The sequence below is a fragment of the Oryx dammah genome, unplaced genomic scaffold, assembly GCF_014754425.2.
Source record: "Oryx dammah isolate SB20612 unplaced genomic scaffold, SCBI_Odam_1.1 HiC_scaffold_28, whole genome shotgun sequence".
In the NCBI taxonomy this organism is placed as follows: Eukaryota; Metazoa; Chordata; class Mammalia; order Artiodactyla; family Bovidae; genus Oryx; species Oryx dammah.
The window spans coordinates 115,473,895-115,487,126 of record NW_024070212.1 but is presented as its reverse complement, the minus strand read 5'-3'; the positions used below and the strand labels follow the sequence as shown (position 1 = coordinate 115,487,126).

The 13,232-nt window shown below is 54.6% G+C and overlaps 1 protein-coding gene and 1 long non-coding RNA gene across 5 annotated transcripts in view; both read right to left on the bottom strand.

Annotated features, from left to right (window-relative positions):
* TRAF3IP1 (TRAF3 interacting protein 1) overlaps nucleotides 1–13,232 on the bottom strand; it is a 60,972-nt gene that overhangs the window by 33,805 nt on the left and 13,935 nt on the right. Inside the window, exons 8-14 of one of the 2 annotated variants that reach the window (XM_040231904.1) lie at nucleotides 11,811–11,906; nucleotides 7,993–8,094; nucleotides 5,488–5,508; nucleotides 4,374–4,458; nucleotides 3,875–3,958; nucleotides 1,921–2,044; nucleotides 1,674–1,710 (exon numbers count right to left, since the gene is read on the bottom strand). In XM_040231904.1, the coding sequence (XP_040087838.1) occupies nucleotides 1,674–1,710; nucleotides 1,921–2,044; nucleotides 3,875–3,958; nucleotides 4,374–4,458; nucleotides 5,488–5,508; nucleotides 7,993–8,094; nucleotides 11,811–11,906 (549 nt within the window). The remainder of the gene's footprint in view (nucleotides 1–1,673; nucleotides 1,711–1,920; nucleotides 2,045–3,874; nucleotides 3,959–4,373; nucleotides 4,459–5,487; nucleotides 5,509–7,992; nucleotides 8,095–11,810; nucleotides 11,907–13,232) is intronic. The other variant, XM_040231903.1, reaches the window with a different exon arrangement.
* The window catches only part of LOC120856514, a 970-nt gene continuing 721 nt past the window's right edge, over nucleotides 12,984–13,232 (bottom strand). For 2 of the 3 annotated variants that reach the window (XR_005719448.1, XR_005719449.1), the window contains one exon: nucleotides 12,984–13,230. This is a non-coding gene — a long non-coding RNA (uncharacterized LOC120856514). The remainder of the gene's footprint in view (nucleotides 13,231–13,232) is intronic. The other variant, XR_005719450.1, reaches the window with a different exon arrangement.

Sequence of the window (13,232 nt, the reverse complement as noted above, 5' to 3'; positions counted from 1 at the left end):
GAAGCGCCCTGACGTGCCCTCAGTAGGCACACGGGTGGCAACCACTGCTGCTGTGCTGCTCTTGGTCGCTCAGCCGGTTCCGGCTCTCAGCGGCCCCATGGACTCTAGCCCGCCAGGCTCCTCTGTCCATGGGATTCTCCAGGCAAGAACACTGGAGGGGGTTGCCATTCCCTACTCCAGTTCACCACCGGTAGTGCTGTTTTAAGTTGCTGAGTGTGCAAAATGCAGGATAAAGAAACACGGCTGAAAGTGCTGGGAGCCAGAATTGCTGGCACGAGCAGAGATGTCCATGGACAAATCAAAGAACTTGGGGAAAACATAAATCATGAATCTAAAGTAAAAATACCAACGTGAGCTCAGGATTTAACTTTCTTACGAAAAAGTTAGAAAACCCCTAGGTACGATGACCAACCCAGAAGTGACGTGCAACCAAGCTCCTTGGAGATACAGGGCGGGAAGAAGTACACAAAAGAGCCTAAAACCTTTGTCCCACCAGAAACCAGGAAGCCACAGAGTCTACTGGGCAAACGTGGGCAGAAGGACATGGAGAAAACTCAGGTGGACCGAAACAGAACACATCAAGCCTGTTAAAGCCATGGCTTCAGAACAACATCACAACCACCATCACCACCAGCACAGCCCTCATCAGTCACCCCTCAAGGTGCCAGGACACAAATGCCCTGTGAGGAAAACCCATCAATAAAGGGGGAGCATGGAGCAGCCAACGCCTGGGGAGGGGAAGCCCGACAACGCGGAGTCGCCAACCAAAATGTGCTGGGGGGTGGGGGCGAGAAGGCCACCTCCCACGACCCCCACGGAGTAACAGAGCGCAACCCGTGTCCGGGCAGAGACAGCAGGCGTGACCAAGAGCCAACACCACCACCACTGCTGCTCTCGTCCAAACAAACCGAATCTGACCAGGTCTCTAGAACCAACTCATAGGAACAGAAGAACATGAGAAAAACCCCACGACACCGGTGGGTAACCAGCAGCACCCAACTGTGAGGAACCCTAGAGGACAAGCAACCAGCCTCTTCAACAAATAAATCACAAGTGGGATGGGGTGGGAGCGGGATTCTACAAAGAGAATTAAGAGTTAGATCAGTCAGCTGCAAACACAGGGACCTTACCTGGATTCTGACTCAAAAGAACTAGGAAAAAAAACACAAAACAACTGGGATAAAAAACAGGCACTAGATGATATAAAAAGCAGGAATGATTGGACCTCCCTCGTGGTGTAGGGGCGAAGACACCACGTTCCCAACACAGGGAGCAGGGGTTCAATCCCCGATGGAGGCACTAAGAGCCCAGATGCCTCGTGCTGTGGCCGGAAAAAAAAAAGAAGACACTGCTTGGAAAGAAAACAGTATTACGTAACTGTTGACCTGGAGGGGACCTCAGGAGTCCTCCAATCCCATGGTCTAACTGTGTGGGTAAGAAGGGACGTCATCTCCACAGCTGCCCACCGCTGACCTCCGGGTCCTGCCCCCATCCCCAGCAGCTTCCATCGTCCCCAGGATGAACCACACACCAAGGAGGCGTCGGTGCCCACGGCATCCTCTTTACTGCTACTCAGACCCCTGGGCAAACCACGGCAGACCAAGCTCACTTCACCAGGCCCTTTCAGAGCACAGAGGGCACGCCCGGGGCACACGCACCGGCCCACAACTCACCGTGCTTCTCGTCTTCCTCCAGGTCCACTGCCTGGGCCTGAGCGGGAGAGGAAGCAGAGAAAACAGAGGCTCAGGCTTGCTGAGATCCCAAGACCACACCCGCGTGGATCTCCCCAGGGTAGGGACCGGGTTAAAGAGGGTGGGAAACCAACTGGAACTTCAGAGGAGAGCTCTGTGCACAGAGATCTCAGGGCAGGAGGACTCGGCCCGGCATGTGACGACCCAAAGCGCGCCACGCTTCACCCACCATTTCGAGCTCCGACATCTCAGGGAGCTGTGGGGCGGCCTCCACCACAAACTGGTCGTCGTCCTCATTGTCAGAGTTCTGCGACTCGGTGATCACGTTGGACACGGTTTTACCACTCCCCGTCCTAAACAAAGAGAAACTGGGTTCCGTTGGAAAGCTTCCCCTGGCCACGCGCCCCCATCAACCCCAGGCGCCTGGAACTGTGTGTTCAGTCCTCCCCAAGTCTCCCCCGCCACCGCCCCTTCACCCCGTGCCCTGGGGAGGCCAGGCCTCCCGGAGCCCTCAAGCAGCCACTGACCCCCCTCCCAGGCCTCCACTCTCCAGGTGCAGGGGAGGGCGTGGTTTTCCTGTGCTTACAGTGGCTTCTAGACTACGCTCCCTAAAATCTGCCAACTCTGAATTTCGTGTTTTCTGAGCTTCTCTGACAACAGATGAACGTTGTCTGCCATTTGACAGAGAATGAGATGGCTGGATGGCATCACCAATTCGATGGACATGAGTTTGAGCAAGCTCCAGGAGCTGGTGATGGACAGGGAGGCCTAGTGTGCTGCAGTCCATGGCGTCGCAAAGGGACAGGACTGAGCGACTGAACGGAACTGACTGAGCTTCTCGAGAACCAGCGCTCGCGCCCTCAACCCCAGCCCTAATCGCCCTCACCGGCCAGCCCCCGGGGCTCATGCTGCACTCCCAGTGCTGGAAAGGCCCCACCCAGTCGCTGGGCTCTGGGGCCCCCAAATGCTCCCGCATCCCTCTCTCAGCCACAGGCCTACGGTGGGGCCTGGTCACCGCCACAGACAGCAGACGCTCAGCCCCGAATCCAAGCCCCTGCTCCGTGACCACCCCACCCCACCCGAGAGTCTTCCCATCTTTGGCTGGAGAAAAGTCCACGTGAGGCTGACTGGACCCTTCACCTCGTGCCCTGGGGGCGCCGGTGAGCACACCCTGCCTCTCCACGCTCTGCGGGCCTCTGGGGTGGGCAGCCTGTCCTCTGTAGGAGGCTCAGCAGGACCCTGGCCCCAAGCCCAGCTCGACACTGGGCGCCTTGTCTCCACATCCTCCCCAGTTCTGATGCCACAAAATGTCCCCAGGGGCGGCCCGAACAAGGACCTCGGCCCTGGTCCAGTCTGGACACCAGGCCCTCCTCTCTTTCCTCTGAGCCCCAAGCCTCCATCCCCAGACTCACCGTCAGCTCAGGAGAAAGACAAAGAGCTAGGAGCTCACCGTCCAGGACCTCACCCGCCCACCAGCCCCCTCTCCATGAGGCCAGTCCCTCAACACGCCCGCTGTTTCCCAACAGCCCGCCCCCAATCCACACCACCCGTGCCTCCCGTCTCTCCTCCCGACTGGACCATCCCCACCACCTTAAAAACAGGAACTCTCTAACTTCTCTCAGGCCTTCCCACCACCACCTGCTGCCTCATTCCTTCGCTTCCCTGGGCAACAAGGCTTAAAAGACACACCCGCACCACCTTGGCCCTGCCTCCCTCCCGGCTGAAGCCTGCTCCGACCAGCCCGCTCTCCTTCTCCTGTTCCCTCACTTTGACGCTTTGCACCGTGTCCACACTGGATCCAAAGGGAGATCCGTAACGTTTATGAAGCCCTGCGTGTGGCCTGTCTATACTGCTCACGACTTTCTGTCTTTACTCTCTAATCTTTGTGCGATTAAGCCTTCACATTCTTTTATCCCATCTTCCCCCCGACTGTCTTTATGCTCAGAAAATCCTCTTATCTAGAGATGGAAGGCATAGACTTTCCCCATAGTGGCAAAGATGTGACTGCAAAGCATGAACCCCTGGGTGGAGGCAGTCTGGCCCGTGCTTAGAGGTCAGGGGCCCCCCAGGTGCTGCGCTCCCACCTCAGCCTGTGTGCCACCCCAGCCAGCCCCACCCGCGCTGGGGAAGCCCCACCCCCGCTACCGGTGCCCAGACACCGACGTGGCTGCCCGGGGCCCCACCTGTCTGTGGTCAGCGCCTCCACACTCTCCTGCCGTCGAACCCGGGGAGGCGCGGGCCGTGCGCTCCCAGGCCGGGGTATCCTCCTAAAAAGAGACACAGGACACTTGTGCGTTTCCCAGTGGACAGAAGAACACCCAGGCTAATGCTAACTTCCAACCTGCCAACTCCAGGCCACCTCCAACCTGCCAGTTAGGACACGGTCTGCAGAATATTAAGGACGTCCCACTAACCTGACAAGTCTAAAAGCACCCACCTCTTAATCTCGTTAAGGTAAAAAGAGTGGTGAACATAACGACCAGGAATCAGACCTGTGACAAAACAGCCGAGGACGAATCTCCCGTAACCTCTGAAATGCTCACAGGGGTCAGGTGCACCTCAGGTACGGGAAGACTAAGCGGGCTTTGCTTTCTCTGAACAAACACTTGCTCACGGCTGAGCTCAAGCAGCACACGAGCTGGGGCAGTGCGGAGAGGCGGGGGCGGGACCAGGCGCACAGACCTGACCGCCGCCGGGAGCTCGCCGGGCGGCTCGGGGTTCTCGGGCGCCTCGCTCTTCTCCTGGCTGGGAGCTCCAACGTCTCCTTCTGGACAGGCGGCCGGCCCACCAGCAAGTTCAAAAAGGAAAAAAAACAAAACAAAACAAGTAAACATGTGAAGAGACAGCCATCAAAACAGTGACAAATATGAATGAAATTTTTCTCATCATTTTGATGAAATTAAAACAGACTCTTGGTATCTAAATTTGGGGGAGGTGTGGGGACATGGGCAGACTCGAAGTACAAACTGGGTCAACTTCTCAAGAAAACAGAATTCAATAGGTAGATCTGTCAAGTCAGCAATTTAATTGAAAGGAAAATGCAGCCCAAGGACAGAAGCGGACACACGTGTAAACACGCACGTGTCGAGGCGCTCAGCTGCCGCTCACCGCAGGGACAAACACCAGCAAACTCGGGGACTGCGGTTTGGCCCCGTGTAACATGCTCGTGTGATACAGCCATCGTGTTAACACACGCGTAATCAACAGCGTGCTGTCCTCAGGCGTGTCGGCTCCCTGTGACCCCACGGACGGTTGCCGGCCAGGCTCCTCTGCCCACGGGCTTCTCCAGGCAAGGACAGTGGAGTGGGTAATGTATCTAACAATTACATAGCATAGGTGGGGGTCTAAAAGGACATTCGTCCAAGTTATGAGCCCTGGGATTACCAACGCTTTTCATTTTCTTCATATTTAAAGTTTTTTTATTTTGGCTCTGTACCATATTATTTTTATAATCTGAATAAAGTTTTGTTCATTTTGATAAAGATTTAATCAGTAAGCAATAAACCCAAACTATTAAGACAATTAAATTTACTCTACTAAACTGAAAGTGCTTTATATGTTAGAAAATAGTAAAACCAGAATTTGATTATTAGAAATATAATTTATACTCTAGAAAAAAATTCCTGAAATGCATTCTTTTAAAACATAAAAAGTTAAATCTTAAATTGGTGGCTATGTTTCCTTAAGCTACTTTCACTAACACAATGTATAAAACAGAAATCTGAGAGTGCATGTTAGTATCTGTACACATGGACACAATTTATACCAAACAGATTTATTTAAGGCCATTACTTACCTGCATCACTAGGACAGTCACCTAAAAAAAAAAAAAAGTACATCAAAGAATCAATTTCTGTCAGGAAACTTCAGTATATTTAATAATCAGAACAGGATTTGAGAAAAATATATTAGTAATAACTTTGGATGTCCATTAGGGGAAAAATGGTCATTTCCTCATAGTCTTTTTTCTGGCTTCCTAATGCCACTGTTTTATTTTTAGAGAGAGACAGACAAACAAAACCATGAATCATAATATGTCATTACTTGAAAACAGGAGATAGGAATGAGGAGAAAGCGTGTCGGTCACAGAGCTGAGTGGCAGGCACAGAGGCGGGAGGTAACAGAGCCAGGCGCAGGCAGACGGGCCGGTGCCATGCGAATCAGCCGCGAGGGTCTGTTCATCGGCTCCCAGGCGGGAGGGCTTCCACCCTCAGCAGCCCGCCTCGGCACTCGTCACCCCAGACTTTTCCTCCAAGTGCCACGTGATAGGGACAAGCGTGACGGCCGAGGCCACAACCAAGGAGGGAAGTGCCGAAGGGTGGATGGACCCAGGACGGTCTCTGTGCTGGTCTCTTAAAGCGCACGAACACGCGCGCACAAGAGCCAAAGCTCCCTGGATGCAGGACGAGAACAGATGCCCCCAGGAACGGCCTAGTGACCCGGAGGACACACGCTTAAACGCGGGGAGGGCCAGACTGCAAAAGCAGCCTGTGGACACCAAGGTCAGAGCCACAGACAGGCTGCCCTAAAGGGGCCGGCTCTGGGGGCGCAGGGGGCCAGCCTTGGGCCTCAGACACCTGCCTCCTAGAGGTCCGGCCCCGCAGAGGGCAGTCTGGAAGACGGGGCGGCCTGGGAGGACGCGCGGGGTGCGAAGGGACCGGTGCGAGAGCTGCCTTGCCCCCGAGGCCCTGACACCGTGGCCCTGGGCCTTCTTCAGAGCCAGGAGGGGCTGTGGGCCACGGGGGGCTCCGAGGGCGGCCGAGTCCCGAGCTGACCCCGGGCGCTACACACACTCGGCAGCCTGCCCCCAGCCCAGCATGGCACCCTGCCTCACAGACGCCCCCGGCCCTGGGCTCTCCCAGCCTCCACCCCCAACGCCCGGGCCGAGCCCCCCCACCGCCTTCCTCCCTCGTCCCTGGCCAGCACCCCCCGCTGGGCTCCCAGCCCCGGTCAAGGCTGCCAGTCCCTGCCCCTGCCTTCGGGTGCATCCGCCCTCGGGTGTCCACACACCTCCAGGCAACCCCACTGCTCCGTCCCTCCCCATCACCCCAGAGCCCGGGCAGGTCTGGCCTCTGGACCACGCGCTACGCTTCCCACACGATCTGAGCATCACGAAGCCACTCACCCCTAAAAACAGCATCAGCGTCCTGTCTCCAAGCTCGCAATACGCCCACTGGCCCCAACTTCTGCCCCTGCCCTGACCCGAGGGCCTCCCTGACCCCAGTGTGAAGTCTCCCCCGCAGATCACCCCCACACCATCGGCTGCAGTGCCTGCGGCTTCAGCTCACTCAGGCGCTCTCTGCCCGAGGGCTGAGCGCACCGCAGGCCTCCGACAGGCACTTTCTGCTGAACAGGCTGGCAAACACAAGCCCTCACCTGCCCACACCCCTGCAGCCTGGACACCTGTGCCGGGCCTGGCGCTGGGGCACGACATGGGAGCAGCAGGTAGGGCGCCCCTCCACGCCCGGCAGGACCTCCAGGGCCTGAAGAAGCACACGCTGGTCCAGAAAACAGGGGATGTGTGTGCACATACGCTGGTTCACTGTGCCATACAGCAGAAACTAACACACCACGGCAAAGCAACTGTACTCCAATCAAAAACCTTTTTTTTAAAAAAAGCAAATACTGAATGTATAACTTTACTACAATTTTTTTTTTAAATGCTAATGAAAAACATTCATGCTTGAAAGCAGAACCCTGGTGAGGGAGGGCTTGAGACAGAGAATAGTGAACAGTGAAGTCGCTTAGTCGTGTCCGACTCCATGGACTGTCGCCTACCAGGCTCCTTTGTTCATGGGATTTTCCAGGCAATAGTCCTGGAGTGGATTGCCATTTCCTTCTCCAGGGGATCTTCCCAACCCAGGGATCGAACCTGGGTCTCCCTCATTGTAGACAGACGCTTTCCTGTCTGAGCCAGCAGGGAGAACGTCACAGAGAAGTCACAGTGGAGACGGCCTCTGAGCTGCTGGGAAGGCCTCTCTGGACGGGAGACCTGGGGCTGCGGCCTGGCCTCCGGGACCCCCGGTAGCAACTGAGGCTTGTCCCTGGGTCACCCCGACACTTCTGGGCTCAGGAGGAACTCAGGACTCGGGAAGGTCTGCTGCCCTTGGGCTGGAACTAGGACGCTCTCCTCTAGTTTATCAAACAGGCAAGAGCGAGTCACCAGCCACATTTGGTCCTGAGCGTGGACGACAAGGGGCTGGGCCTCAGCGAGGGTCAGAAGCCTGGGAGCCTGTGGCTGAGGCCATGATCCCGGGACACCCGGTGTGGGGGACGTGCGGGTGACCACCCTCCCTCTTACCTTTCTGCTTCGCGGCTGGTTCTGACTCAGCGCTGCCTCTCCAAAGACTGGCTACATTGTCATCTGAAATACTAGCTGAGTTAGTATTAGCTTCTTTCGTTCCTGACGTCAGATAGTTAAGGTGGGTGATTGAGGGAGACGTGCAGCGGGGTCACGGGCGGCACCTGACGCCTCTGTGCCTCCCCACCGCCAGCTCCCCAGGGATGACCCAGGGCGGCTTTCTAGAGGATGCGCCTGGACCGCTCCCCCCAAGCCTGGCTCTGGGGTCAGGAGTGGGGAAGGGGCGCCCGGGAAGTAGGCAGGCCCCACCCACGCAGTCGAGGCAGAAGCCGGGGGCCGCCCCCACACCGTTTTCCAGGACGGCCTGACACCACCAGTCCCCCCTGGAGGCTGCAGCTTCAGGACGGCAGGAGCAAAGCACTCCTGCCTCCACACAGCCCTACACACGTTAGAAGCTCCAGCACACCTGCCTACTGTCGACTGACTGACAGATGCTGACCAAAATAGAAAAAACATCAAGCACCCGAGAAAAACGAAAGCAGGGAGGCTGAGGGGACACACTTTGAATTGTGGCAAGAACCAGGGAGGAAACCTGATCCATTGCCCAAGCACCGCCCCCCATATCTAAGATGAATCCAGAGACAAGCATAAACCTGGGAAGATGTTCCCTTTCCTGGAACACAGTCTTACAATTACTTACAAGTGCTCAGAGAAGTGGTTTATGTCAGAATTATGCTGTCATTATAAAACAAAGAACCTTCATTCCTGTCAAGTGAAGAGTTGCTTTATTCTATGTAGTAGAAGTACATAAAATAGACAACATCTAATTTTCCGAGGAAATTTTTTTTGATCTGTTAAGAATGATGTGGACCTAAGCAGCCTGATTCAAGTAGTTAATTATTTATGATATCTCACAGACAGCAACCAAAGAACCAACACGAAGTACTGTTAAGTTCTAAAACAAACAAATCTAAAAATCAGGGTAAGCTGGGCAGTAGATGACCAATTTTAGACGAAAACACCCCAATTACTTTAAGTTGCCACATACTATTTGGAGGCGTCAAATACTTTCTATACTGTGGCAAACTCCACCAACACAGTAAGTAAATTACAGATGCGTTCTGTCCGTAGCTCGAGGAGACCAAGGACACTTTGCACAATTTCATTTCCTCAAAGTTCTTTCTCTATTTTTCGAGAGGCTGACGACGGTTGTTTTAACATTTCTAGCAGTAGTCTTAAAGTGAGGTTTATTAAACCCCAAATTCACAGAAATAGAAAGTACATAAAAAAAACAGACTATACCTTCACTAATAATACTACAACCAATCCTTATTCAGAGAGCGGAGGTTAGCCAGCTTGGCAAACAACAGCTTTAGAAAAAAATTAGAAATTAAAATCACTATGAATTGGCACAGAAAAAAACCGCAGCGCATGAGCACCACCTGCTGATTGAAGTACTGGTAATTACCGAGTCCCACAGGTGAGGGCGAGGGCGAAACGTCGCACCTGGAGGGGGCTCTCACCCCAGTGACAGCAGGTGCGCAAAGCTGGGGCGCCTGGTGGGGCTACCCCGGTTACTCCCCGGAAAGGCCTCAGCCAGCACTGGCCCTCAGCACAGCACACGCCCGCGCTCTGCCAGGGCTCTGTGCAGCGTCTCGCCACGCAGAGCTGCTGACCATGTCCAGGTGCAAGCGCAAACAACCAGGCTTTACACCAGGGGAGCTGCCTGGCACAGGGATCAGCCCCAGCCTCACATCCTGAGGAGCAGAGACGCTGAGTGCATCCTGACGGGACGTAAGGCAAAGGGCACAGCGGCACTACGCAGGGTGAGGGTGAGCAGGCTCTTCAGCCCAGGTCTGATCAGGCCTTTAGATCCAAGGGAAATATGGGAGGTGGGGGGCGGGGCGGGGGGCTCTAAGCTAAATGACACCACAAGGAACAAGCAGACAGACATGCTGCACCCGACCAGCAACCGCAGCACTCTGGAAAGTCAACGTTCTGGGACAAAAGTCGGGGCGTGGGGATCTTCCAGATTCAACGCGGCTGAGAGACAAAAAGAACAGGCTCGAGGGAGGAAGGGCCTGTGGGGAGGGCCCCCCAAGCCCAGGTGGCCAGGACCACACCCGGGCACAGCGGGTGCGTGGCCACCAGGTGGCACCAGGCTCCCCCTCATCTCCACAAAGCACTGCTCTGAGGCCCCGGCAGGGCTCTGTGCTCCTTCAAGGCGCAGCTCCCACTATTTTCACAGCTGCAGATAAAGGTCTACAAAGGTCCACACAGTGCGAAACAACTCTCTGACTTGACTTTAAAGCCGTCACGCCCTCTCCGCACAGCGCTGGCTCACCTCGACTGCACGGCAGCCACTGCATGGACCTTCCAGGCGGGTCTTCTCACACCCGGCACCCGCGAGGAGACGCCGGCTCAGCGAGCACACCCCGCAGCTCGCTCCAGGCCAGCGGGCACACAGTCTGGCTCTGGAGGCGAGCTGCGTCCACGTGGGCCGCCCGGCTGCCCGCGCGCGGCAACTTCTCACTCCAGCTTCACCCCCGGCCCACTCCCCTTTCCCACGGCTCAGGGACCCCCAAGGGGCTGAGAAAAGCTCCCACGGAAGTGAAACAAACCATCACAAGATGCAGCTGAATGGCACAACCCGTGTGGTCATTGAGAACGGAATGTCCATCCGTAAGAAAGCGCTCTGTCCCGATGTAGGTCATTCGTCCCCCACACTGCTCAAGACCCAGATAAACCACACAGGGCTGACCTACTTGGAACAGAAAAACCACGGATCATCACTGCTGAACCAACAATGGAGCAGAAGGCTTGCACATACATCTCTTAGAAAAGCAAAAAAAAAAAAAAAAAATGAGGAAAGGCAGAACGCAAGCACAGAAAGATGGGCCTGCTGCTATTCTAGTTACAATTACTGAATGCTTACAAACCAGCTAGATCTGAGGCAAGCTCAGCCCAGAAAAACAGTTGCCTTTCCCTGAAGTCAAGATTTACACTATTTTCCCCCTTAAACGTCACTCAAGAATTGCCACACTTCTGAAGAACTGAGCTAAACATCACAGAAGACGCCACGCAGTTGTCATCTCGGATGATCACACTGAAATTCCGAATCCGCACATCTAACCTCACCGCACCAGCAGGGTGAGGATGTGCACACACGTCACACTGCCAGCCTCAAACGTAAAGGCTGCGCCCTGGGGACACTGTCCCCGGGAGCTCTGAGCACCTTAAAATATTTCCTGTGGCAAGGCCACACTCTCGCTCAGTTGCGTCCGACTCTGCAACCCCACGAGGCTCCTCTGTCCAAGGGGGTTTCCAGGCAACAAGACTGGAGCCAGCTGCCATTTCTGCCTCCGGAGGATCTCCCCAACCCAGGGATGGAACCCGCATCACAGGCAGATTCTTTACCGCTGAGCATGGGGGAAGCCCACTTATGGTGGAGCATTTTCTTAACAGAGCAGAGCAGAGTAGTCTGGAGAAATGAAAGAGAATTCTCTGTCTATCCACACCATTTCATAAAACCCTAGCAGCCAAGATAAAAGAAAGCACTTTGACTTAGATTCAGAAATGTCACACATAAAAAGGCATGAAAAGGTTAACGTTAAGCTCAGTTACTCTTTTTCATTATAAAACTTAGCAGATTAAAGCAAACAGAATATCAAGTCATTTTGGGTCTTCAATACATTGTGAAAAGAATCGGATGAACATTAAAGTGGTAGGAATAATAATAAAAAAAAGAAAACCAAACTGAGATGTAAATATTTATCAAAGCAGTGAGGAATCTAAACTAAAGAATATGTTTTTCTCACCTATTTCTGAAGTTGTAGTTTCCTGATCTGGTTCATTATTTAATCCAGGCACTATGGGGTCTAAAATTTTAGCTGAAACAATATTCTCCTTTCTTCCTGACATGAAATTGTTAACGACAGATTAAAATATTGCAAAGGCTTTTGTATCCGGTTGCTTTGGTTTGTTGGGATTTACAGGGGTTTCTGCCAAGGTTACCAACTAGTTGTCCCGCCTACTCAACGGCCAGTTCTCCAGTCTCCACGGGACACTGGTAAGACGCACCTTCCCCAGCTGCAGGATGCCCCTCTCCAAACTCGCCTCCAGCGTGCTGGCCTGCGTCTCCTCTGCCAGAGCCGCCCCTCCTCTCTGACCCTAGAATCCTAGGTGCCCTGCTCCTCGAGATGAGTCACTGCAAGAAGGACCTATGCTACCCCACAAATTCCCAGCTCCTTTCACATAACGCCGGCTTCCCCAAGTCTCTCCCTGAACCCCAGGCCACACGCCCGCCCGCGGTCCCAACACCTCTACCCGGCTGTCTCACGGGTGCCTTGAACATAATGCTTCCGGAACAGAAATCCTGGCCCAGGCACCCGATCCACCAACCAGCTTCTCCCAAAGCTTTCCCCGCGGCCATAAGCGACACCACCCAGGGTCAGGCTCCAGGCCCTAGGACTGACCCTCCCTCCGACTCCTCTCCTCGGGAATAGGTGCCGCCCACTGCATCAGCATGCCCGTCACCCCAGCCCGATCTTCTCATTAGGGACCCTTGAGCCCCACAGTCACGGCCTGTCACCTGCACACAGCCTCAGCCCCTGGTGGCTCTCCGCCTCATTCCTGCTCCCTGCAGTTTTAATGGGGGTGCTTCTCAAGCCTGGGCTGGTCTCTGTTCTGCTGGACACCCCCAGGGGCTGTGTTCACACTTAAACAGCCCGCCCGGCAGACACAGCCCCCGACAAACCCAGCCTACCACTCAGGAGCCCGGTCTCCGGTCACTTGCCCTCTCTCTGCTCCAGCCTCTCCACCTGGCTCCCAGGCTCACAAACAGGCAAGGCTGTCCCAGCGACGGGCCTCTGGCCAGTCCTGGACACCCGCAGCTCATGCACTCAGTGATCCGAGCTGACTCTATGCAGACACCTCGGGCCTGACTCCCACCCCTCTAGGCGTCCTTTCCCTTCAAACGGCTCTTTGCTAAACTAATAGGAAAGTGTACACCTGGACCACTCCTTATTATCTAATAGAGGGTATACACCCTGACCTCTGCTTATTATCTAATAGAGAGTATACACCCTGACCTCTGCTTATTATCTAATAGAAGGTGTACAACCTGACCTCTCCTTATTATCTGATAGAAGGGGTACACTCTGACCTCTCCTTATTATCTAACAGAAGGTGTACACCCTGACCTCTCCTTATTATACAATAGAGGGTATATATGCTGACCT